We start from the raw sequence: 26,158 nt of genomic DNA on the forward strand, positions 1-26,158 counted from the left end.
TGTGTATGTTTGAAAGTCCGAAATTGACTGAAAATACAGAAATCAAGTGCTCATAGTTTACAATAGACCCAATTAATGTATAAAACTTCCGCGTGCAAAAATCAAAATCCACGTAGGTCCAATTAGCCGTCAAAAATTAACCTATCACTCAAGAAATAACTGATTTTGGACTCAACGAAAATGCAATTTTACTTTGATGCGCTGGAATTATAAAGAAAGATTGAGATCACGAAGAAAATGATATCACCTTAGAAAAAGCTGAAATTATAGAATAAAGGACCAATGTGGTCCAACTAGACTCTGGTTTTTTCGAAAGTTGATCCGCGAGGACAAAAAAATGTATGCTTTCTTATTATTTAGTTGAATTAGGAAATTTCTGATGTGCCCACCATCTTCTACGTACATTTTTGATGAGGAAACATGTATGGTGGTGCCTAATTTTTAACTCTGCCTTTCCTATTAATGCGCCTATTGAGCGTTGGATGTCCAGATCTTACCGGCCTTGAATTTTTGATGATTAATCGAGAACAGATTTCTCTTCTTTTCGAGCTCAGATTTTGACCGTGTTTTTCTACCCAGTAGAAAATAGATTTTCTCTTATATGATAAAATTTATGAAACCCACTTCATTTTAACTCATCCGATAATCGATAGTGCTGGTATCGGTTTATTTCAGGGGTGGCATGGATACAGAGCAATTTTTGAAAATAGCTAATTGAATTTGACTCTTCCTTAAATTCAAATGATTACGTATCATGAAGAGGTTTACTCGTGAAAGACGCCCGATTGTAATGAATAGGTTAACAAAAAATAGATAAAAAGATAAGTAGCGAAAGAAAACAACCTAGCACCGAATATGCTATAAGATGAACTATTAATGAGAATGAAAAAGCGTCATCCATTCTGCCGCGGAACATCATAGACAAAGGTCCATTGTATTAAGGCATCATTCGTCATCCTCACTACTTAGAGGAGAGAACTTGTTTTAAGATAGGTACATAAGACTGCTCAAGTGCTCATTAGCGTTGACATGTAAGTTAATACAATGATTCATTCGATTTCATTTCTTTAAGAACATTTTTTAGGACTAAAAAGGCACATAAATGATGTGAGATTAGCCTCGTGGAGAGTTAACAATTATGAAACACGCAAAAATAAACTAAATTTTACCTTGGGTCTGCTCCCAGCCTATGGCCTCATTCTCTTAGCAACCCTGCATTGCTAAGGAAAAAAGTCTAATGAACATTCAAACGTTGCCAAATTTTATCTATTAAAACACTAATTTCCTTTCAAACGTGTGTATACTTTTCTTTGAATTTATCAGGGATCAGTCGCCGCAATACACTCTGACATTTCTGGAAATTTCAAGAAAATTTCCTGAAAAATGAGTATTTTATCCTAAGAAATTTGGCAACGTCTGAATATTTACACTTTGCGAGCAATGAGTAGAGAAAAATAGACTTTTACCTTACGTCCTTATATTTTTAATTATTACACGGTAGTGAAGTTCTTAGAGTTAAACTTATTCCAGTTATTGAAATAGGCTAGGAGACTTTAACGCACGGTTAGAAAAAACAACTAATCTAGTATCCCAACGAGTGATCTCCCGCAGTCGAGTGATATGCTCTTCGCACAATGATTTACTTTCGCCGTACATTTAACTCCAATTCTTTGCATTTATCACTAAATTTAACTCTTACCCTATTTTTAAACCTAATTTACATTACCTAGTAATTAATAAACCGATTTTATAAGTAATACTTAATCGCTCAACTTAAAAAAATACAATCTGAAAAGATTCCACTTGCGTGAATTAAAGAATTGGAAAGTCGAGGTGGTATAGTCTTTACTTTGTTTCTATTTTTTTCTTGGATAAACTAATTTTAATGAACTAGTTAGTCCTATCGTAAGTGGCAAGTACAATGAATATATATTTTTTTTCTTCAAAAAATTAGAAGTGATAATTATCCTAAATTTGATCAAGTGCGAGCATTAAAATGTAATTTAAGTATCCAACTTCTGAATTGAGTTCGGATCGAACTTTGATAAATATTTTTGCCGAAAATTAACCATTGAGTGCGATTATCATTCGTATCTCAGCCGATAATACGTGTTCCTCTGGGTCGGGTTTGTTTACATCGGACAAACTTTGGAGCTCCATGCTAGCCTAAAACTGATGAACCAATCAGAGAGCGGCACAGAGATGGCAGTACTCTCCCGTATACTGCCGTGCTAAGGAAGAACGCCGTATGAACATTCGAGAGTTGCCACATTTCCTTCGATAAAATGTTCATTTTTGAGGAGAGTTATGAATATTTTCCCTTGAAATTTTCAGGAACTTGAGGTGAAATTGCGTACAAAATTATCTGAAAAATCGAAGGGAAAATATTCATAAATTTACCGGGAAATTCGTGTCTTATCAAAGGAAATTGGGCAAAGCCTGAATGCTCATACGGCGTTTTTCCTTAGCACGGCAGTATACAGGTACCTACTCTTGCCGTGCTAAAGAAGAACGCCGTATGAACCTTCAGGCGTTGCCACAATTCCTTTCATAAAACTCGAATTTCCTGGTAAATTCATGAAAATTTTCCTTTCAATGCTTCAAATAATTTAGTTCACAATTTCATCCGAAGATTCTGAAAATATCAAGAAAAAATATTCATAACTTTTCTCAAAAATGGACATTTTATCGAAGGAAATTTGGCAGCTCTCGAATGCTCATACGGCGTTCTTCCTTAGCGCGGCAGTACTTTAGTCTTGCCGACATAGTTCCAATTATCCGGCCGCTGGTTGAAAAGTCGACCGAATCAACTGGCGAAAACTCGCCTTATCATGCCGGGTCGAGAGCCGGGCGGAAACGCAGCAACGAGCGGTGAAAACGGCGGCGAATCGAGAGAGCGACGAGAATGACTGCGGAGAAGGATGGCTCGGATCACGAGAAGAAAAGCGTCGAGTGCGGACAACAATCGCATTTCGGCGGAGCGTCTTTAATTGGGGAATCGGCGTCGGGCGTCGGCGTCGGGCGTCAAATTGGCTCGGCCACCCGTCGGGAGCGTCTCGCCGTTTGCGTCTCCTCGCCGCTGCGCTCGTCCAACGCACCGCGCGCATATGTTCGCGCCCCTCGCCCTAGCGTTCAATCCTCTGACGCTCGTGTTCACGCCGCTGGCCCTGCTGCTCACCCCTTTGGCGCTCATCGGGACGCCGCTCATCCTCGTCTTCGCGCCCCTCATCTACCAGCTATGGATGTTCCTGTCTGATCTCTGCGGTAGCAAATGCTCCTGAGAGGAGCCTCCGTCGTTTCCCGATTCAACAGGTAAAAGCTCGTGCCGCTCAAATTAATCTAAAGTCCAACTCACACTATCGAACTTTTCATCCGATATGATTGAACGAATAGTTGGATGGAAAGTTGGACGTAAAAGAGTTGATTTATTTACCGTTGCAGTGTGATATCGTCATCAGCCTAGGATACACACTGGAAAAAAAAACACATTGAATCTAGAGTCCAGACTCTTGAAAACATTGACTAGAAAAAGGACTCTCTTGATTCAATCAGATCAGCTTAAATCAAAAGGAAATCCGCTCAAATTAAGAGTATTTTTTCTTGTCGATGTTTTAAGAGTCTATACTCTAGATCTAATGTGATTTTTTTCCAGTGCAGCTTTGGCTCATGCCGGTCGGAAGATTTCGTTTCAACTTTTTGTTCAACTTTCCATCCAATTCGCGCCCCAATTGGCCGCCAATTGGATAGAAAGTTGAACGAAAAGTTGAATGTGACGTCAAATTCAAGTTTCCGTTCAATTTTTCATCAAATTGCCGTTTTCTCTCGTCAGTATCACACTATCAAACTGTTCATTCGACAAGTTGCATCCAAGAGTTGGATGAAAAGTTATTGATGGTGTGAATTGGGCTTGAGATCTCGTCCACACGAGCGCGGTTTGCGGGACTTTCGGATGCATTATTTCAACGAAGCGAGATTTTGCGGAGTAAACTATAGCGAAGTTATAATAAGTTCCGGGAAAAAGTTCGCCTGAGGTTCCGCGAACCACGTGCGGTCAAGACCTAAAAGTCGAATTCTTAGTCGTTCCTTAAACAGGTCTTTTCCTTAGGAGGCCCCATATCAATGAATTACAGTTTTACAATTTGAAGCCAACGTGATCAGACCTGCAAAGTTTTTCGAAATTCTCAAAATTTGGGGGGAGTATACGCCCCCCGATCCGCAACCCTCACCACCCCTCCCGGAGGGATCGTAAAAGTAGGAAAAAGACATGAGTAAGTCTGAGTAAGGAGGGAAAAGAGGTCCAATACTGCAAATTATAAGACGAACAAAATTTTTGTCAGCTTATTGCAAACTCAGCGATTTGTAGATGGACCAAGTGAGGATTTCTTTTATTTTATTTTTAGACATTGAGTAATGGAGCAATGAATGACAAATGATTCTACGCTGACTATCATTTGTTTAAATTATGTAGCAAATTTCATAGTCACGACGATGACTGGCTTGCTGAAGTCAATTTTGTAACAGGAAAAAATTAGCTCGATACTAATAATCCTGTCATTAAAGTTCTTTGGTTTTAATTTCTTTTAATTATCGGTGGAGTATGTCAGCACGGTTGAATTTACTCTTTTGTAATCTATTGCTACGTGCTAAACTGTATTTTGTCCACTCGCTGACCACCATAAAAGATATAAAGCTTTCAATATTGTACACAGACATGTGCGGAATCCCACGTGCGAATGATGCGAACGAGTTTACTTATTTTTTAAGAAAAAGTATCTCTCAGTTTTTCGATGCAAATGTATTAATTGAAATTACTATTATTAAGTTTCGTCGTGTAGATTCATCTTCAAAATTCATTAGGTATGTACATTGCACTTTTTTTGTTTTACCGAGAATATCAAATCGGTAAAACCGGTAGCAACCGCAAACAAAAAACAGAACAAAAAACCACAAACATTTTTATTTATTGAACTCACATTCATTTAATTTTTAATCGCTTGTAAGATTGTGATGATTGGGAGTAATTACTTACACCCAACTTAAGAATCTTTCTTGGCTTCAAATTATATAAAATGGATGACTAAAGTCGAAAAATGCGTGCCGTGCCCGTGCCAGCCGTGCTATCATTGTTAAGTTTCAATAAATATGATTTTGCTGTATTTTTCTAAAAGAAACCAAATCAAAACGTCTCTTTCATTTGTTCTGAGATTATTTTCGCATTATTAAAGAAAATGCACTAACTTTTTTATAAAGAAATGTTGGTTGATTTATTTAGATTTAAAGAAAAAAATATTAAAAAACATGAGTGAAGACTTACAACGTCGCAGTCGAGTTTCAAAATTGATATTATTTTTCAAAAAAAGTTGATAGGAAGTCCCATGAAAGTTTCAATCTCTACGAAGGAATCATGTAAAAATATTAGCCCTGAAAGTGATCCTGAAAAAATGAAGGCGATCATTTAAAAATAGGACTAAAATAAATTTCTCTTGAAAACCGATTAATTTATGGACAAAAACAGTCTCTAACAGCATGTGGAATTCGTTTTGATGGAAGAATGTCCGGAATGTGAACAAAGGAAAATACGCATGCAGAAGAATTGTAATGGTTTGTTACTTACATTTAATAAAGTAGTTAATGAAAAATATCTCCAGATCAACACGTTAGAGGTAACTTCAATAGCATTACATAATCAAAGTCACTTTTTAATGTTCTGAGACATTCGATGCTCTGCCATTTTGCTGGAGCGATAATTCACGTGGCTTACAAATTGATTATTGGGTCAATTTTTATCACCTTCCCAACATCGACCCCGAATCATGATGATCTTCACAATTCGACGAGAGTAATTTGATCAGTATAACTTAGACTACTCTTTTTATTTTTTCAGGAAACAGAAATAACTCTGCTGCCGCCGTAGACACTCAAACAGACGAGATGATCCAGGAATTAGAGATACATTTGGTGACGGTGCTCACCCTTCTGTCGCCTTTTGGTAAACAAAAAACAGAGGTTTAATCATTTTGACATAATCAAGCAAAAGAGATCATTGGGCAGATTAGTCGTACTGTTTTGGCAGCTTTTGGAATTATTTTAAAAAATCGCGTTCAGGACAAATCCCCCCCCCCCAAAAAAAAAAAAAAAAAAAAATATGAATCGTTCTTCGTGCACATGCATCGATGAATTCCTGTATTGCCAGCCTGCAAGAACTGCTTTCACTAAAAAAAATAAAATGGTAAATCAGATACACTAACGTGAGTGTAATGATCAACAACAGATCCTGTCGTAGAGTATACCGTAGCATTACCATAGCCAAGCTCCAATGAAGTAGGGAGTAGTGTGGGGTGTTGTTTCATGGAATGCCTAAAAAAGTATCGTTCAAGGAGTGTTTCAAATGAACTTTTGATTAAATAGTGAAATACTTTTACCACTTCCTTAGTAATATTACTACGTTCGTAAAAGTATTACAAAATAGTAAATATATACTTATTATTGATTATGGCTCCTATAAATTGAGAATTCCACTAAAAACAAACCACTAGTATGGTAATTTTAACCGTATTTTTTTCCGTGCATCTGCTTCAGGATTCCCGACGAATAAGGGGACCAAGGGTGAGAGGGATGAATCATTCTTATTGGTAAATGAAGTCCACTGGTCTAAAATTCCTTATTCTGAGGAAGAAGACGTAGATTATCAATAGAGATAAGTGCACCTGAGAAAAGAGGAATAAAATAAAAGCTGTCACCAGCTTTGATCGTAGCCTTGCACTTTTACTCACAACTCGTTGAGTAATTCGCTTGGGGTATAGTAATGAATGAACTGAGACAACGTGTCCTCATTCATACGCGACGACATTGCAGGTCATAGTGACTGCCAAAAAAAACAAAAACGATCTTCTATAATACGTTTGAACTGGGCTTTTCCTCATTATAACAGCGCCTGAAAGTATTCTGCTGTGCCAAGGAAAAACGCCGTATGTACCTACAGGCGTTGCCAAATTTTCTTGGATAAGACAAAAATTTCCTGGTAAACTTATGAATATTTTCCTTCTAATTTTTTAGATAATTTTATTCGCAATTTTACCTGAATTTCCTGAATATTTTAATGAAAAATATTCATAACCTACTGCAAAAATAAACATTTTATCGAGGGAAATTTGGCACCTCTCGAATATTCATACGCCGTTCTTCCTTAGCACGGCAGTATTGAGCTTTGGGAATCGCAATGGAAGTAGCAAACCACAGCTCAAAAGTTTTTAGCGTAGGCATACTTTAAATGAGGAACAGTTCAATTGAAGATTTTCGGTGATATCCTGATGCAAAATTTCCTCTCCAGATTTTGTGTTATACCGAGATATATGTTTGACAGTAATTAAACGCATTATACGTCTGCCAAAGCAGCAGGGGAGTAAACTGGCAAAAAGAAAATAGAATTGGAATTGATGCCCTTCACAAATTTTCTTTGAGATTTCTCAGCGTGCCATGTTTTAAATGTAAAAAGAGTATTCTTTTGCAAAAAGAACTTCAACGGGCATGTTCGCAGAATAGTTTGATACTTAGTTAATATTTTAGAAGAAGAAGATTCCTGAAGCGCACTCCCAAGATATTCCGTTCCCGAGATGAAATGCTCCAAATACATCTGTCTCCGCAGTGGGTCTTTTAGAAAAAATTTCGAGAGAACTGAGTGTTAGTTTTCCTTAAAATTTCGGATCAAAATTTTCGAAACTTACGCTTCGATACGATTCTAGAGTTAATAGCGATAAAATTGACAACATTTGATGGGAGTCGTTGCTCATACGTAGAATGTGACTCTTAAAACATGCAGTCTCATATTCAGCCTATTAACACCGGAAAATTTTCAAGTCGAGATTAATGTGCTTGAGCTTCATCTTTCAGTACAAAAAATCGATGACATCCTGCGGCAAAATTCGCTTCGCCTTAATTTATGCGTGCAAAAACATTTTTTTTCCCCGTTGAAAGTTCTTGAGAGAGTTTTTTGTGGAGCTTAGAAAGAGGAGATCACGAAAGACCGCACATTGCGTTAAGTTTTTAGGTTACATATAGCTGAGCGCTGATAATGGCGTTTTTCGCGCCAATCGGTAATCTTGCTGTTCCTCCATCTAAACTATTTACGAATAATCAATAATGTACCTATGCATGAGCCCCGTTAAATTTCAATTGTTTTACATAATCCTCTCTGTTCTAATAAAATCGTTTTTAGGACGCTCAAGTGAGGAAGTTTGTTTATTTTTTTTTTTTTTTTTTTTTTTTTTTTTTTTTTTTTTTTTTTTTTTTATATATCTACATTTAATTTGTAAGTTTCTGAGATTCCTTGCTTGATTAAAATCAATAATTAATATTTTGAGTTCAAAGGTCAATGGGAGTTCAAAGGTTTTAGCACAATCTTATTACCTAATGGTTCTTATCAGGTTATGAATTTCAACTCTTCATTCGATTCAAGGTTAATTGAGAGACAGTTCCGACTCTCACAAATTGGCAACGTATTGGCATTCCTCCGTTAAAATGATCGATCTTTCGAGGGGTATTCTACATTAAAAAAATATTGATCATCTTTATAGCGTGTTTGAGAGGATCAACAAGAATATTGGTATCAGTAGTGGTTTTTGCAGGTCGACAACGCTGGTATCTGGCCATTTGAATGGCAGTAAAAAAAAAATCATATCTGTTGATCGAACCGAGCAGAATTAATTATATCAAAATAGTGGCGCGGCGTGCTTTGCGATATATTGAGTGTTATGCCATTTAAACCTATGAGAAAGGATCGATAAACAGGGTGTTCGCAGCGAAGACCTTAATAATCGATTCCTTACATTCGGTTTAAATGGCAGAACAATCGATACATCGAAATTCACGGCACGCCACTGTATAAAATGGATTAAAATGTAAAAAGAACTGCTTTGCCACCTGCCGAGGTTTGTTGCTGACTTACGAGGAGAGAAGAAATAACACAGCAGATTGGTTAATATGACACAAGATAACACAGGCTTCCGGTTGATGCTGGGGTTGTCTAGTTTTTTTATTGTTTTTCTTTGCGGCATTCGACGTAAACTGTACCAAAATCAACATAAAATTTTGATTGTTTCGTATGCTTAATCTCCTAAATTTACCAAAAATAACACAAGAGCACAAATATTTTTCTTAAAGTGTCACCTTGTATAGATCTCTCTTTTCCACGGTGTTAATAATGACTACGTTTTGTTGAGGCACCCTCAAATATATGCATTTACCAAACAACCATTACTGTATATAAAGCTGCCGTAACGGCTAACTCTGCCCCCCCCCCCCCTTGAGAAAAATTGGCCGAAGCGATTTCCTTCAAACTTGGTACACGCTTAGCAATTGTCGTGAGGAGTTGATCAAAATTATTCCGATCAGAAAACGTTGCCCAGGGCGCCCGCAAGAGCGAAAAGTTGTTTCTCCCTATAGTAATGCATTGGAGATACGAGGTTGTTCACGCGCATCGAGCCGAACAGGATCAATTCTATTATCGCGTGACGTCACAGCATTATGAACGAGATTTCAGGTTTTAGGGGGTATTTTTCGACGGATTTCTGTGAAAATTGGTGGCGGGGGCTACTTTTCGATCGATTTTCGTTAAACTTGGCGCCAGGCGGTATTTTTCGATGGGAAACTCGAATTTTTGGTCAGATTTTTAAAATTCCATAATTTAAGATGTTGTCTTCTCATTATAATTATTTCAAAAGTTAATAGCCATGAGGGGCGGCTTGCGGAGCGAGTCGTAAGTTCATCGCGAAGCGAGGAACCGGGGGTCCAGGGACACTCCCCTGCTATAGGCGTGACAGCTCTCACAGCGAACTGATAACGGCTAGTATTTGTATAACCTTGAATGGTAAGATCTTTTGAGTTCTCTGCACTGGAAAAAAAACACATTGGATTTAGAGTCCAGACTCTTGAAAACATTGACAAGAAAAAAATACTCTTGATTCAATCGGATTTTTGCTTGAATCAAAAGGAAATCCGCTTAAATTAAGAGGCTTGGTTCTTGATTTAAGCTAGATTCTGATTGAATCAAGAGTACTTTTTCTTGTCGATGTTTTTAAGAGTCTGGACTCTAGATCCAATGTGTTTTTTTCTTTCTAGTGTGTAAAAAGTCTTCTGTACCTTTTCTTTACAGTGGTTTTGGGCAAAGTAGATTTGAGCCGAGAATACGAACAGAATTTTCTTAAGGGACTGCTGAATGTCAGCCCGACTTTCACCCTTCGAGGAAGTAACTTGAGTGACCTTTGCTTCGCGGACACGCAAGAATATATCAAAGATCTCAACCAGCTGCAATATTGGGCATTACAGAGTAAGTATCTGTTAAGACTAAAATACCTACGTATTACTCAGCACAGAATAAAAAGTTGTGGCTATTGAGGACCGAATCCTACTTTTTGGAACTCAGCCGCAATTCATAGGATAAAACTGTCATCTCTGATTCATTGGGGCTGGATCTCAACTCGAGGTGTGGCGGAACGCTCACTTACTGTGTCTGCTGGACCGCAACATGTTTTAGCTAGATCCAAATAAATTGAGGTCCGGTCGCTGTAATTAGCAGTAGCAAGGAGTGAACGATCGATTATTGATATTGCCTGATTTGAAGCTACGGTTAAGAATCGATTATTAAGGTGTTCGTTGCGAGCATCCTGTTTATCGATCATTTTTCATAGGTTTGAATGGCAAATCAATTTATACGTTACCGTTAAAGTGCGTAATCCGTTATATTCTATACATTAACTTGTGAATGTTGGAATAACTGAGGAGACCCGTTAAATTACAGAATGTCCGACGATAATGTACTTTAACTAGTTATTCTATAGACAAAACAACGACTCGCGGGGAGAATGTGTGATGCTCATTAACGAGAACCAGCATCTGAGGAATGCGGGGGTGGAGGAGGGGGCGCGGTGGGTTGAGTGATTGAGGAATGCCACTTGATCAAATTGTGGAAGGTGAGAAGTTTTCGTATAAAATAAATAAATGTGATTTAAAAAAAGAAGGAAAAAAAAACAACAATTATTTAAACATGCCTGCAGAAGAGACTCCTCTTATGTTGTCAGTCCTCCTATAGGCCTCTTGTGTAATTCTAAAAGTCATTCCTCACTGGAAAAAAAACACATTGGATCTAAAGTTCAGACTCTTAAAAACATTGACAAGAAAATATACTCTTGATTCAATCAGATTTAAGCTTGAATCAATAACCAAGCCTCTTAATTTGAGCGGATTTCCTTTAGATTTAAGCTTAAATCTGATTGAATCAAGAGTCCTTTTTCTTGTCAATGTTTTCAAGAGTCTGGACTCGAGATCCAATGTGTTTTTTTTTCCAGTGCTCGTCTTCGTGCAAAAAATAAATAAAATTTTTTTTGACGCTCGCTGAGCTTTTCAGTTAGGAATAAAAAGTATTGTCTCAACTAGTTAATGTATATAACTGAATTACGCACTTTAACGGTAACCGATATATCGCAAAGCACGCCACACCACTGGTAATTAGGGGTGACAATTTCATCTAAGAATAAAATTAGATCTGGGCCACATATTTATTCCGTGCGGCTATGTCATCTACATTATTTAGATGCAAAATTTAGTCCGTAAATTGGCCAAAGAGCGCGACGCAACGACTAAATGCAACTATTCTTGCTTTATGAATGTCCGGGTTGCATTTTTGAAATTATGAAGGCGTTCTGTCCCTTTTTTTTGCTTCAACAGCGGAAAACACGTGACGCGCCGAGCTATCGAAAACGTAGAAGAGAAGTTTTCCCGATAAGTAACAGACACAATGCTAGAATTTTAAATCGGATTTACCTATATTCTGATATTTACCTATATACTGATATAGATATATACCAGGGCCGGATTAAGGGGGTGACCACATGGGCCGCGGCCCATGGCGGCAAATGTAGGGGGCGGCAAATTTTGTAATTTTTTTTTTAAATGTAGGTATAATAATAAAATTGCAAACGGGAAAAGGCGACAAAATCTTGCATTTCCTGTGAGTATCGTAATTTCTAATTTTGTCGTATGCGGTGATACAAAAGACAGCACCTTTAATTAGTCGAGTTATGAGAGAAATCAAACACGCAATTTGGTCAGAACGCTCATTTATGAACATTCTTGATCGTTTTGGTTTGACAATGAAATCTAAATTTTGTCTGTGACATTTTTGTGTCAGAAGGTTGGCTGCCCTTTCATTAGTCTAGTTGAGAGAGAAACCAAACACGCAATTTCGCCTGGAGCGGCGCGGCGCAGAGAGCAATGATGACGAGGACTTGAGATGAAAAGGAGAGGCCATCGGCGCGCCGATCGGCATGTAACACATATTAGCGCCTACAAGACTGCATAGATACTTCACGCATAGCGTCAAACACAGTGCGGTCAGCAGCGGTCGCCGTGAAAGGCATAGCGCCTACAAGAGTGTGGGAATACTTCACGCATTGCGCCAAACAAAGTGCGATCAGCACGGCGCAGCGGTGGAAGTTAAAATTATTGAACCACATTTATGATTGTTCTTTCATGATTTTTTCGTTCATTTCTTATTAATGGAAGGCATTGTCTACACAGAGACAAGTTTACGAAACTTAACTTTCGCGCCAAGTTCCGTGAATTTTTACTAGTAGTGTTGACAGGGCTTCCGCAAAAATGTATCCAACACGAATAAGCGCGTCTTATGCATCCCTCTCCCTCCGGCACGTTCACTCGACTGTTTTTATTGATGTTTCAAAACGAATAAGATAAGGGCGGGAAAATACAGGCGGCCCATGGGTGGCAAGTAGGTAAATCCTGCCCTGATATATACAATAGCTGATATTTCTGGAACCACAAAATTTTGCCAAATGACGCTCCACAACATCCGTGGCAAATGTAACATATTCATAAAGTTTTTATTCGGAGACATTTTTGGATAAAAATTTTGTTGAATCAAGTTCATTATTTTTCAGTGTACGATTCAACTGGAAAATTGAACTCGGGACTCCTGAACGGAAACCTCAACACTTATGGCGACTACGAGCAATGTTTGAGCATTCGTCATCCTCACATCAGAGGGAAATACTGTCTTCTGGGATTCGACGCTGACTTTCAGAAGGGTTCGTCGTATCTTGGATCCATGAGAGAAGTTATGGACAGTGCATATTCCGATCGGCCATTCCATGGACCAGAAATTAAACCGGTATGAATATGTATGTACTACATTTGTAAGTATTGTGTCCTATCTTACTTAAACGTCAAGAAACTCCGCAGTGACATGCAGAGATGTGATCCGTGAGTTCTGTCTCATAGGGCTGAACGAAATATATCTGTTTGTCTTGAGTGTAATGTTGCATGGTGGCAACTACCACAAATCCAGCAGGTGTTGACAAGTCCAAAATTTGATACGATTTTTGCCGTCGTGCTCATCAGGCAGTAAAAAGTCAAATCTAATGAAGAAATCTAAAAAAAAAAAACTGAATGCAACAGTAAGTTTTTGATGAATGGAAAATTTTTTGGCGCGTATTATTTAGTGCCTTAATGGAGTCCCAAAAGCCAAAAGTAAGAACATTCTTGATCTTTTAATGATAAAATATGAAAGTTCATGAACCTTTTGACTGGGCACTTATTTGTCACAAATGAAATTTCTGCTTGTCTCTTTATGAAAAAGTTTTAAAAATAAAAAGTAAAACGGAAGAAATATATATAAAAATAAAAGATAAGCGAAACTTTAAAAGCCACTTGTTACGGAAAATAAGGATATTGTCAATTCCTCAGAGTCGAAAACATGTAAAAACGAACCATTTTTTCCCTTTGCAGCCTCTGATTTCACCCCTCGCACGACAAAAATTCGTTTGGGGATTCTGTATTCCGTCGTCCTGCAGCTTGGACGACTTGGAAAGCTCTCTTCAACAAGCTCTGGCGCCATTAAATTCTACCGAAAACGGATTGAAAATCGACATTATACCGTTTGAAGAGTCATGCACGACAAATTTAACGAAAAACTTCACAGTCCGGTCGTTCCTCGTCATGTAAATATTCCGGTATTCTTTGTTCCACCTCATGTTTAAACCATATTTTTATTTATTTGTTCATTTTATTTTAGAATGTACGTACTTTAATAATACATCACTTTTAAAAAAAAGCAAATAGATCAATAGACACGCTACGGAGATATTATGTATGATTTCTTGTAGAGGTACGTGGAATATGCATTGAAACTTTCCGAACTCATCCCACAAGTGAGGAAACGGCGCTTTCTGTGAACTTCAATTCACACTTCCCTTCCCGCTCACAATAAAAGAGGCAATTTAAGTAATTTTTACCACTTTTCACTAATTTTAATACATTTTGCAATGGAAACATTTTCCTGCTTGTTGAATCTTGTTGATTAGGAGTGCTTTATACGAGAAGAGGAAGAAAAAATATGTGTATATGAAATCAAGCCCGAGGTTTTCAAAGGCTAATTTGATCTGCGTTGATCTGAGTTGATCATGGTGGATTATTGTGAGGAACAAACCATTAAAAATCCATCCATCTTTAAATAATTTCATGTAAATTTATTGTCAATTTCAGGGCTCTGCTAGCTGGTATACACCTTCTTATTTTACTGAGCACACTAACCGACCATTACTTTTACACCGCCACGCAAACAGCAGCGAATATCAAGGAAGCAAGTAAGAATAAAATGAGTTATCGTAATAAAATTTCCTTTAAAATGGCGACATTTACAGGTGAATGAATTGGTCGGAAGATTTTTCAGTGAAGATTTCAATGAATTAAGTCTCCAAATGAGTTTTTCAGCATTACCTTGTTCTAGTCTTTTTCATTGCAACAAAAAGGAAAAGCAGAATCATGAATTTTAACGCAAATAAATTACATGAGGCACTTTTAAATCCTTGAGTCAATTATGGACAAACAAATCGAAATATAGTCGAATTTGACTCGAGAGTTGAGTCAAAAGGGAATTGATTTCATCTTCAATGTGAGAACCATCATCATGTGTACCATGTGTTTTATCGTGTCAACTAAATATATTTAAAAGCACACTATCAAAACTATAATTTTGGGCTTTTCTTGAGTTAAGCCCGCGGCGCGCTTGCGATAACACATGCAGAAATCATTTGATGAAACCCTTTTGTTTGTTGGCAGCTGTGCCCATGAAAGTGCTCTTAGCGTTTTCTCTAAAGCGGACTGTTCCTTTCTTACTGGATCGACGGAAAAAAGAGGACGATTCAGATGTATCTTGCTTGCACGGTCTTCGGTTTCTGTTTGCGCTGATCCTTTTTGAAACGCATCGGTCTCTCTTCTTGCTTGGGTTCCCCTTGGTAAACAGAACTGAAATAGTCCGCCAGGCAAGTATTTTAATTCGTCTGTCACTTAATGAGCCTTACTCCTAAATTCAATTTATGTATAAATTAATTTATTTTTACGTAAATTACGCTGGAAACGCAATGATGCTACCAATTTTGTTTTAAATTCATTCCAAAACGTCAAAAATACCACCTAAAATTGCGGAATCGACGGGAGAAGAATCATTTTAGGGCAGAAGAGCCAATCACCATATTAAGTGAAAGTGTCTACATACACTGATAAAAATATTTGTGTTATTTTTGGTTAATATAGGAAGTGAAACACAAATCAACGCTAATTTTGTGTTGATTTTGGTACGTTATTTGCGGTGAATTTTGCGCAGTAAACAGTTGAGACACTGGGAAAATGCATTCTTCCGATTGCAACGTTCGTATTAAGCCCTCAGTTTTTATTGAAGTTCTTTAGGAAAACTAGCTGGAATTTTCTCTTGAAATTATCAACTGAAGGCAAGGGTTATTTAGTGTTTTTCCTCCCGTATTAACCAAATTTTTGTGTCGAAGTCTCTGTGTAGAGATAGGACTAAATACGAGGGAACTTTTGCCATAACTGCAAGTGCAAACTAAAAATGACATCATTCCTGTTGCAGACTAAGGTCCTTTCGACTTCCGATCCAAAAGACAAAAACTCGGGTCTGAAAGACCTGTGTCTATCAGACAGAGGGCGGCGGCGCGCGGCGCGGCGGTTCCACACATTTCAAACGGATGGGGCGAAAAGGGGCCCGGGGAGCTTCCCCCAGAAAATGGCGGGATTTTTGAGGCATCTAATAAGTAGTTTAAGTCAATTTAGTCCGATATAAACGGGAAAAAAAGTTGAGTAAGATTTACGATACTCAAGTTAAAAAACTGCACAAGCAGACAGTATGGTAACTCCCGCCAAAATTATTGTCACAATAAGAAAAAATCTTGTTACTTTCACGAAAATTTTGATGAGAGTTACCATACTCTCTGTGGTTGCGCCGTATATTAAAAGAATATGGTAAATGCTACCTAATGTTTTTTTCCACAAACCAAACAGACAACCAAACAGTATGGTAACTTCCACCAATTTTATTGTCCAAGTAAGGAAAAATCTTGTTCCTTTCACGATAATTTTGATGAAGGTTACGATACTCTCTGGTTGTTCCGTTTATTAACCAGAATATGGTAAATGCTACCTAATTTTTCGTAGTATCCAGATCCAAGGGGGCGTATGCCCCGAATGCCCCCCCCCCCCCCCGGTGGGCCGATGCTATCAGAGTAGGATTAAGGTCAGTTTTTGAGCGCTTTCCGAGCGAGTGGTTTTCCGAGCGGGAAACTCGGGAAAGTGAATTGCAGCGATTAATTAAGTGTTCCGTTTCCGATTGATTCCAGGTGGTGGAGAAGGAATTGACGATGATACTGCGAGCTACCATGAACAACATCGACGCCTTCTCGCTGCTCAGCGGCCTGCTCTGCTCCTACCACGGTCTCGCCCGACTCGAGTCCAGTGGAAAGCTGAACGTTCCTCTTCTCTACATCAAACGATACGCTAAGTACGTCCTCCTCTGTGCACTCCGCTCAATTAACGCGGAAAAAAGAAATGCATTCATCATCGCCTGCATGCTTCGAATTCTGCATTCGCGCCGATCACTGATCTACGACAATCGATAAGACTAGACTGTCTTCCTCGGGAAAAACCTCGCACTAACATTCAGATATATTGCCAAGTTTCTCTCGATGATGTACGAATTTTTCGAAAAAGGAACAGGGTGGCATGAAACGTAAGGAAGAAATGAAAGATTGAAAATTTCGGTGAAATATTTAATGGAATTTTAATAGGCTGTGAAATATTTCATATTTTTTAGGGCTAGAGTGTGCAACCCGCACTCAAACACACAAAAATGGAAGAAAGTCACAATTTTAACATTTTACGAAAAATGAAAAGGAACTGGTATTTTTCAATATCTTTCAGAAATTTTTTGGAATTTCATGAAATATTTCACGTGAAATTTCAAGATTTTATTTTTCATGACATTTTGCCACCCTGGAAAGGAGGGGTATTGATAACGGCCGCTTTTGAGCCAACCCTCAATTTCCAAACCTGGTGTGTTAAAGGAAAAATTGAGATCATTTTCGGACTCGACGTTGAAAATTACTTTCGATCATATACCAAGTCTTCTGCATTTTCTTCACTCAGGGAAAAAACTTACTGGCCCACGCGTTGTTTCTAAAATGAGCCGTAAATATAAGTTCCATGTTGAAAATTATGATCTAATTCAGAAAAACTGGCTGGTTCGTGATGATAAATTTTCAATAGTGTAAAAAATCAACGATTGCAGACGTGCTGATTTTTAAAATATTTTTTATTTCAATCCCATGATTGCAATATAGATTCACTCCACTGTTCTTAGTGATGGCCCTAATGGTTCGCGATCTTATGCCACATTTCTTCAGAAGTCCTCATAACATCACTGTCCTGGATTCACTGGCAAACAATTGTGAAAACATTTGGAAAGTGTTAACATACACTGGAAATTCTGACGGTTTAAAAGATATGGTAAGTGCAGCACGTTCCTTCTCCACATTAAAACAACTTGACAAAAATCGCCTTCAGTCCTGGATGATACGAACTTTGTCACAAAGATGCAAAGTACCTAATTCAAGTTAGGCGCTGACATGGACCCAATCTATCCTCATAACTTTATGCCTGAGGCAGTAGAGCTATTCAAACAGCAACTTCTACAATTCCATTTACACTAATGTCTTGGTGCCCATCAGACTGTACTACATTATTAATAGAAGCCGTGTCACCTGGCTGAACTGAAATTCTGTTGGAGACAAAAATGGATTAGTGGTGATATTCTTTGAAGCTCTTGTGTTTTTCCGACTGAGTACTTCAATTCAAAAAGCATGTATACACTGATGAATTCAATGCGAGGTGTTTCTCACTCACTCTGCAGCGTATACATAAAGCTCCCAAACATTCAGAGTAATATGATACGGAATGGACTTTACTATTGTGCGGACTAGTTCCCTAAGAGTGCGGCGTACTCCACATCAGATCACATTGGTTGTTCAGCAGCTATATAATTTCAGAGTGAAACAAACTCCAAAGTGCACATTGATATTTCTAAAGGGGCGAAAAAAGAACTCGAGAATAGCGGACGTACCCTCTTCATAAAAGCACTTTTCTCGGAGGAGTACGCGCGACAATACAAATTTCTTTTACAAATAACAGAAAAAATAAGATAAAAAGAAAGTATTTCTAGAATGTGACATTTCGCTGATGATATTGAAATTTTCGTTTTAGTGCTACAGTGTGTCCCATCAAATTCACACGGACATGCAGATGTATTTATTGTCGCCATTCCTCATATTGTTTCTGTGGAAGTTCAGAGCGGCCGCTTACACCCTGATATCTTCCATTGTAGTTGCCATCAGCCTTTACTGTGGGTGGATCGTCTATCGAGAGAAACTCACTGCCGTGTATTTTCATGGAACGACGTAAGTTTGTTGTATTATATTTCACTTATTCGTATACATATTTTGGGAACAAATTTTCAACAAAAAAAAAATTAAATTAATAATAAATGAAAAATAAACCATCCAAAAAATCAAACCTCACCAAAATTATTGTAGTTTTAAAGTTTGCAAACAAAAGCTAAAGTTTCGAGAAAAAGGCATTTGGAAGTCTTCATTCAACATGTTCTAGGCAGTAAGAGTAAGAAAAAGGTATAATTAAATGAATGATAAATGAAAAGGATTTTGCCTAAAACTTTTGTATTAAATTTGTTGAAAATAATTTTCGTAAGGAGAAACAGTCTTTCCCAAGGTTTAAACCTTTCAGTAGTAATATAGTCGGGAGAGGGAGGGGTCAAGCGGAACCCCCTCAAAGCGGACCTCGCCCTCTCATGACTGGAAAATGTGCACCCCTAAAAAAACTTCATTTTCAGGCATTGTTTACCTTTCCCGACCATGCGCAATTTTTGACTGCAATTCCTTTTATGCCCCCCTGCTCCCCTCCCCCAAATGATAGTGTTTTGGCTACCACAAAAACCATTTCAGTGAATTTTTCCCCACGTCAACACATTAAGAAAACATTATTATACTCATATTAATCATCTGATCTAGTGCGTGCACATCTATTATATTCATCATATATATGTAAATATAAAAAAAGTTACAAAAATTAATAAATTGATAAATTAATAAAACTAAAGAGTTTTGGCAAAATGATAATAAATAACAATTTTTCCATATAGTAAAATACAGATCATGACTTATTTTGATCGCCTTCAACTTAATTAACATAGCTACAGGATTAATCAGACTGATTACAAACAACTCTTTTTTTATATTTATTAACAACTACCTCAATAATATTGAATTTACTTTAATTTACGTACCTTTACGAGGAGACTCAGTTGAAAACGAGATGATTTTCATACCCCCATGCACGTTAAAAAGTTTCAAATTGAAGCGCCATGTTCAATACTTGTACCATAATTCTGTGCAGGTTCTCTCTCAGTCTCGAAAGTATTGATCGACTATATTTGAACACGTTTCTTCGCCTGCCACCATACTTGATCGGTATTCTGGTGGGCTACACACTCTATTTTTCGAAAACTCAATCAAAAGGAGTATCAAAGGTAAGTTTGATGACGATAGAGTAGACTAAATATATTTCGCAAAAAGAAAGAAAGAAGAAGAAGAAGAAAAACTCTGTTCACTTATTCCATGCAGCCTATGGATGTCCGTACCTTTGAGAAAGAGTATATGTCAAATAAAGGCGTCCTTTCCGAAAAGTACGTGTCAGGCGGCATCCACTGCGTGGTGATGTAAACTGTCGTTTGTGGTATCTATTATATTGAAGAAGTTAATTGGAGACGTAGTTATCATTACTGATTGCTTTGAATGTGTATCAACATAAAAAATGTGACCAAGGAAAAAGAAACAACGATAAGGATAAAATGATTGAATAATGACATCCTCCGCCACTTTAAAGTGACTTAGTTGATAGTCGATGTGGAAGCATGCCATTTGGTTACATTTTGTTACTTAGTAAATTGCTCTTCTGTAGGAACTGATGTCATTTTACCACGACTCAAAAACACAGGTTACTCACCTTGAAAAGAAGCAATAAACTTCTGTTGAAATAACCAGTTCAAATGGAACACCAAGTTAATTTGCGCCGGTTACCGGGTAACCGAATTTTTCAGTTGTAGAAGCAGAACTTTAGATCATATTACCAGTCTCCTGTAAATAATTCGAGCCATGCGTGTATCAAACAAAAACTTCAGTTACCTGAAATAAAATTTATTCCGTATGACCGAAAAGTCTAGTTCCTTTTATCAAAAAGTTTGGTCTTCTTCAGGGCCGGATTAAGGGGGTGGCCACATGGGCCCTAGCCCATGGCGGCAAATTTAGGGGGCGGCAAATTTTGCGATTTTTTTTTAAATGAAGGTAATAAAAAAAATCGGATTCAGAAAAAAAATTACAAACGAGAAAAGCCGACAAAATCTCTCATTTCCTGATGTATAGTAATTTCTAATTTTGTCGTCTTTCGGTGATACAAGATACAGCACCTTTAATTTGTCGAGTCAAGAGAGAAACCAAACACGCAATTTGGCATGGAGCGGCGCGGCGCAGAGAGCAATGATGACGAAGACTTGAGATGAAAAGGAGAAGCCCTCAGCTTGGCGGTCGGCATGTAACATATATTAGCACCTACAAGACTGCATGAATACTTCACGCATTGCGTCAAACACAGTGCGGTCAGCAGCACTCAGCAGTCGACGTGAAACGCATAGCGCCTACAAGACTGCATGAATACTTCACGCATTACGTCAAGAACAGTGCAGTCACCGTGAAATGCACAGCGCCTACTAGACTTCATGAATACTTCACGCGTTGCGTCAAACACAGAGCGTTTGCGGCGCGGCGGAAGTTAAAATTATTAAACCACATTTATGCTTGTTCTTGCATAATTTTTATGTTCATTTCTTACAAATGGAAGGCCTTGTTCACACAGAGATAGGTTTACGGAACTTAACTTTTGCGCTAAGTTCCGAGAACTTTTGCTAGTGGTGTTGACAGGGCTTTCCCAAAAAATGTGTCCAACACGAGTAAACGCGTGTTATACACACGCCCGGCACGTCTCCCCCCCCCTCCCTCCGGCACGGATGGTTTTTATTGATGTTTTAAAACAAATAAGAAGAGTGCGGCAAAATACGGGCGGCCCATGGGCGGCAAGTAGGTAAATCCGGCCCTGGTCTTCTTTGTAGAGACAATACTAACAATCTAGGAACTGTATTCGGGTGATGCGAAAGCTAAGTTTCGGAGGTCAATGTTACTTCCCGCCGAATGACGATTGTCGGGCAACTTGCTGAGCAAAAAATCAAATAAAATTCGCCTAATGATGACTGATAAATGTCAGGGTAAGTACTTCGCTGGGCGAGTTTTTTGCAAATTAGGTTATAGGATTGCCATAGCAAGTGTTCAACTCTTTGGCTATGAGTCATGACTAAGCGAATCTGAGCGTTGACTACCGAATGTAACTTTACACTATAGTGAGGGGCACTACAGGGTCACTACAGGTACTTACGGAGGTACTACAGTTTACACCACAAGGTTTCTTAAATATGTTTCCTCTGGTTCCGAAAACGAACCGAAGTTTTTGTCCTCCATGCTCCTCTCATGTGGTAATTTGGATGTTTTTCTCCGACTTTTAGCCAACAGTGGTGATTGGACACACTTTGGCAATCTTAGGAATGTATTTCTCGTACTTTTGGCTGAAGAAATGCGCCGAACCGGGCTACATGTATGATGCACTCGAAATGGGACTATACAAAGCTGCGCAACCAATCATGTTTAACTGCGCCCTCGGATGGTTAATCTATAGTTGCTTCACAGGCAAAGCACGTGAGTTTTTCAATTCATCAGATTGCCCTGATGGCTTCAACTTTGTTAGCTCTGGTGTCCTTATTTTTTACATTATAGTTTTTGAGCGATCCGGCACAGTGTACCTCTAAAGACGCTTTATGATTAGCTTGGGTGCTTCAGCCTATATGTGGAACTGTTTGGGATTTAATTATGGCAGAAATCGTTTCATACAAATGATTCAGAATGACGGAAAATGAGGTTTTATTTTCTTGCAGCGCTGTAAATTGAATACTCAAAATACACAGGTAGACGTATTTATACTCTGTCTTAAAACCAACTATGTACAATATATTCGAAAAATATTTCAACACAGAGCTCTCAGGTTGACAACATGTGCAGAAGGGATAACTGTCAAAAGTTGCGAATATGTTTTTGGACTAAAAAGTCCCGATGGGACCTACCCGAAATCTCTCTGTGGGGGCACTCTAGATCGGTGCGGATAAAAATATCTGTATGGAGCAAAAAGAACGCTTATAGTGAGTATTTCTCGCCGTGAAAAATGGAGTCTACCTTCAAACAATCGTAAATTCAAGATGCCCCAACGAAAATTCCAGCATTGAAAATATTGTCTGAACGATCCAATCTGCCCAAATGGATCATAATATTGTGTAAGTTGATACGTTTTGGAATAACGTAAAAACTTGCGCGGGGCGCTTCATGCATTTTTATAAAGAACATTTCAAAATGGTTCAAATAGTCTTGTATTACTGTGTATTTTCATACACAGTATTAGAATCGATACTTTCTTTTCACCGAAATTTTCTTTTCGCTGCACTGAACAATTGAAGGGTTTCATCTTAACGCAAAATCTATCTGACTTCATAAAAACCAATAAGAGTATCAATTAATTTTTATTTCATTTCAGAGCACCTCAACAGGATGCTGAGTTATTCGCCATATCTTGTGTTCAGCCGACTATCCTATGCATTTTATATGGTGCAAGCAGGTGTGATGGGAGCTTTGCTCCAACTCAACCGAGTGCCTCTGTATTCGAGACTACTTAATTCTGTAAGTATTCGCTAGTATAAGTGGGTACAAATGTGAGTAGGTTTTACTCAATGCTAAAAAGAAGTAGAAATACTTTCAACTATCGAAAATAATTTCAAAAATTTGTATTTTATAATTTCCTGATTACATATCAAGCTTCTCGAAGGGTATTTATTTAGATTGCCCAATACTTTTTTTCTGAACTTTTAGACATTTATTTTTTTCTTCCTTGTGATTTGTAACAAACGAAACAGTTTTTATATTCTTTCTCTCAATTTTATTTTTGTATAGCCCTTAATTTATGAATGATTGTTGGGTGTATCAATAATATTGTTACTTATTTGTGAATTTCAGGAAATAAAAATATACAGCCTGTAATTTTTATTTACCCAAAAAAAGAAAAAAAAAAGGCACAATGATATTTTTGCTTCAACAAATAACTTCGTCCCAGTAATACTTTTTTGGTATCGGTAACACTGCTGCATTATTATGGGGCCTGAAATAATTTTTACTACAAAAGTACCATTATAAGTTATAATACGACTGAAAAAGTAGGTTGAGCCGGGAATCCACTGCGATTGTGAGAGGAGTGATCTTTCAGTGCGTACAGCGCCGTGAAGTTCGATTTATACTCTCCGAGCAGCCTGGTATGTAATCAGAAAATTATATACAAATAAATAATGAAAATCACTACCGAAAGTTTGTATGGCGTGGCCAACGCATCACTCTAAGAATGCATCATCTCAAGATTTGTCAGTTCCTTTATGTTAAAATAATAGGAAGTGTTGAGGGATTATTTTCTATTATAAACAATAATGACTTGTGATATTCTCCAGATGGATGTGGCTTATGCAGGCGCTGTTTTCCTCGCAACAGTTTGGATGACGCTAACATTATACCTACCGACGATACTTATCGAAAAGCATTTAAGAGGATCAAAAGGTACAGGAATTTTTTTTCTTTTTAGAATGGTTCATTGCAAATGTAATTAATTTTAGAATTTATAGAAGGCATTCGACGAGAAAATTAATCACCAATTTATATAGCTTGAACTCGCATTGAACTGTTCGGGAAGTTAAACATAAGCCTGACGTAAGAACTTCCAATGATTTTCAGGCTAGACTGCCATATAATTCCTCACGAAAATAAGGATGAAAACATTATTCAAATTTAAAAATCCTCCCAAACAATTAATTTTCTGATGAAAATCCACTATTACCAGACCAATATTTATGTGAGACATTATTTTCACGGTGTCTCACTTCGTCAGAATGATAACCCTCCAAACTTTCTCCAAAGACCAGATCATCGAAAAATTCTTCTCATCATCGGTCTCTCCCTCATAACTGTCAAATTCAGTGTGCTTCACTTGCTAAACTCTTCTTAATTTTATTATTCTTTTTTTTCTTTTTTTTTTTACAGAAGAAAAACCAAAAGGTGAGATCAATGGAGTCATGAGTTTGCACGATGTGAGTGATGATAAACATCAAGGCATTATCTCTGAGCGAGACCTGGAAAAACATATGTGACGTCATTACCAGATACTCCTTTCAAGTGAATTTTCAAAACTAGATTAATTGAGACGGTAGGTGTATAAGGGACCTTTTAGGTGATAGCACCGTTGTTAAGTCACCTCCGGATCCTCTTATGACTTCCTTCTCAACTCTATTTTTTTAGTGTAGCGAGGATTCCTGGTACTATTTTGGAATTTTTCAATGCCGAGTGTGATGAAAAATGTGACCGAATTTTCAGAAAAATCATTATCGTTCCAACATAATCAAGATTTTTGGCGAAAAAAGGGACAAACTGGAATGCTTTTACACTTAATGCCTTTTTAATGGACTGCTACCGTCGTAATTTTCGATACAATCATCACTTTTAAGTTACATCGAAGTCATTAAAAAGAAAGGAAATTCATTGACGTTAGATAAAAGTTATGAGAAACAATAATTATGTTGCTTTTCCAACTAAAGTCACATCCCTCCGTAAGAATACCGTTGAGCTTTCATTGTTACAATAAATTTTTAAACATTTCATGTTTGTTTCTTCACTTTTTCAAGACGGAACATGCTTTCCTGATCTACCAAACCCGCTTTTGTGAAAAGTTATCCTGAGGTATCGTGTCATGACATATTTCTTCTTCTTTTTTCAAAAACAAAATGCGACCGAGTGAAAAATATGAGAATTGATGAATGTTTACGCTGTTCATGAAATCTTAAATCGATTTCGTACCAAACGTGGGACATCAATAAACATTTTCTAAAGAATATATTAATTTCATGAGCCTCCGTTAAGAAGTAGATACTGTGAAAAATGTAAGTGAAAATATCTTTGGAAAGTGTTTTATTGAAAGTTGACAATTCCATGCGTTTCCTCCTCTCACGTATGTTTTGTAACGTTAAAAAAAGGGCACTGATGATAAGTCCAGGATTTCCAAATGTTGCGTGGCGCTCTAAGGTGTGATCAGGTCTCGATTAAATAGTAACAGAAACATTGAGCCTATATTATACTATTTCCGAAAGTTTTACTTAAGCTCATGCTCCGTTTTTTGATTTTGACGTATTACGTATCCATATGAAGGAGGGCCGCTGTCCGGTGGTCCTTGAGGATTGAATTTTTTCAGGAGCAATTCTCCATGACAAAACAAACAAAAAAGAGAAATACGTATGTTTAGTTATTGGTTGAACGGCATTTAAGCAATGATTTATGGAGCCTTAAGAAAAGAATCAGCTGCAGCGCAACGAATGAATCAAACGATGTTCCCAAACTTCGGAGACTTGAACGCTCGTACAAGAATGAAGGAAGTGATTTTTTATTCCCAATTTTCTTTGGAGGGAGTCTCCTGAATTCAGGAGGATCATCAGCTCTTGCTCATCAATCCCTATCGCAATTTACTATCCTAAAATTACTATCCTATAAAA

At 37.7% G+C, this 26,158-nt stretch overlaps 1 protein-coding gene across 2 annotated transcripts; it reads left to right on the top strand.

Moving 5' to 3' along the window:
• The first annotated feature begins 2,999 nt into the window (after positions 1-2,999).
• LOC109031174 (nose resistant to fluoxetine protein 6) lies at positions 3,000-25,271 on the top strand. 2 transcript variants are annotated; one of them, XM_019042538.2, is made up of 15 exons: positions 3,000-3,312; positions 5,885-5,989; positions 10,151-10,324; positions 12,951-13,180; positions 13,798-14,009; positions 14,554-14,654; positions 15,130-15,332; positions 16,701-16,861; positions 17,700-17,865; positions 18,619-18,812; positions 19,825-19,957; positions 22,040-22,229; positions 23,116-23,258; positions 24,074-24,179; positions 24,660-25,271. In XM_019042538.2, the coding sequence occupies exons 2-15, from the start codon at positions 5,932-5,934 to the stop codon at positions 24,764-24,766; spliced, it is 2,178 nt and encodes a 725-aa protein (XP_018898083.2). In that variant the 5' UTR covers positions 3,000-3,312; positions 5,885-5,931; the 3' UTR covers positions 24,767-25,271. The 2 variants fall into 2 exon arrangements, with proteins under 2 accessions (XP_018898083.2, XP_018898084.2); XM_019042539.2 differs by lacking the exon at positions 3,000-3,312 and adding an exon at positions 4,441-4,857.
• Positions 25,272-26,158: the final 887 nt, after the last annotated feature.

This window comes from Bemisia tabaci, chromosome 3 (genome assembly GCF_918797505.1).
Source record: "Bemisia tabaci chromosome 3, PGI_BMITA_v3".
Classification (NCBI taxonomy): Eukaryota; Metazoa; Arthropoda; class Insecta; order Hemiptera; family Aleyrodidae; genus Bemisia; species Bemisia tabaci.

Excerpts from the sequence above, each read along its gene's own strand:
- LOC109031174 (XM_019042538.2), top strand. The coding sequence starts at position 5,932 with ATGATCCAGGAATTAGAGATACATTTGGTGACGGTGCTCACCCTTCTG. Across the intron at positions 5,990-10,150 it reads CACCCTTCTGTCGCCTTTTG|TGGTTTTGGGCAAAGTAGAT; the intron begins GTAAACAAAAAA and ends TTTTCTTTACAG. Across the intron at positions 13,181-13,797 it reads ATGGACCAGAAATTAAACCG|CCTCTGATTTCACCCCTCGC; the intron begins GTATGAATATGT and ends TTCCCTTTGCAG.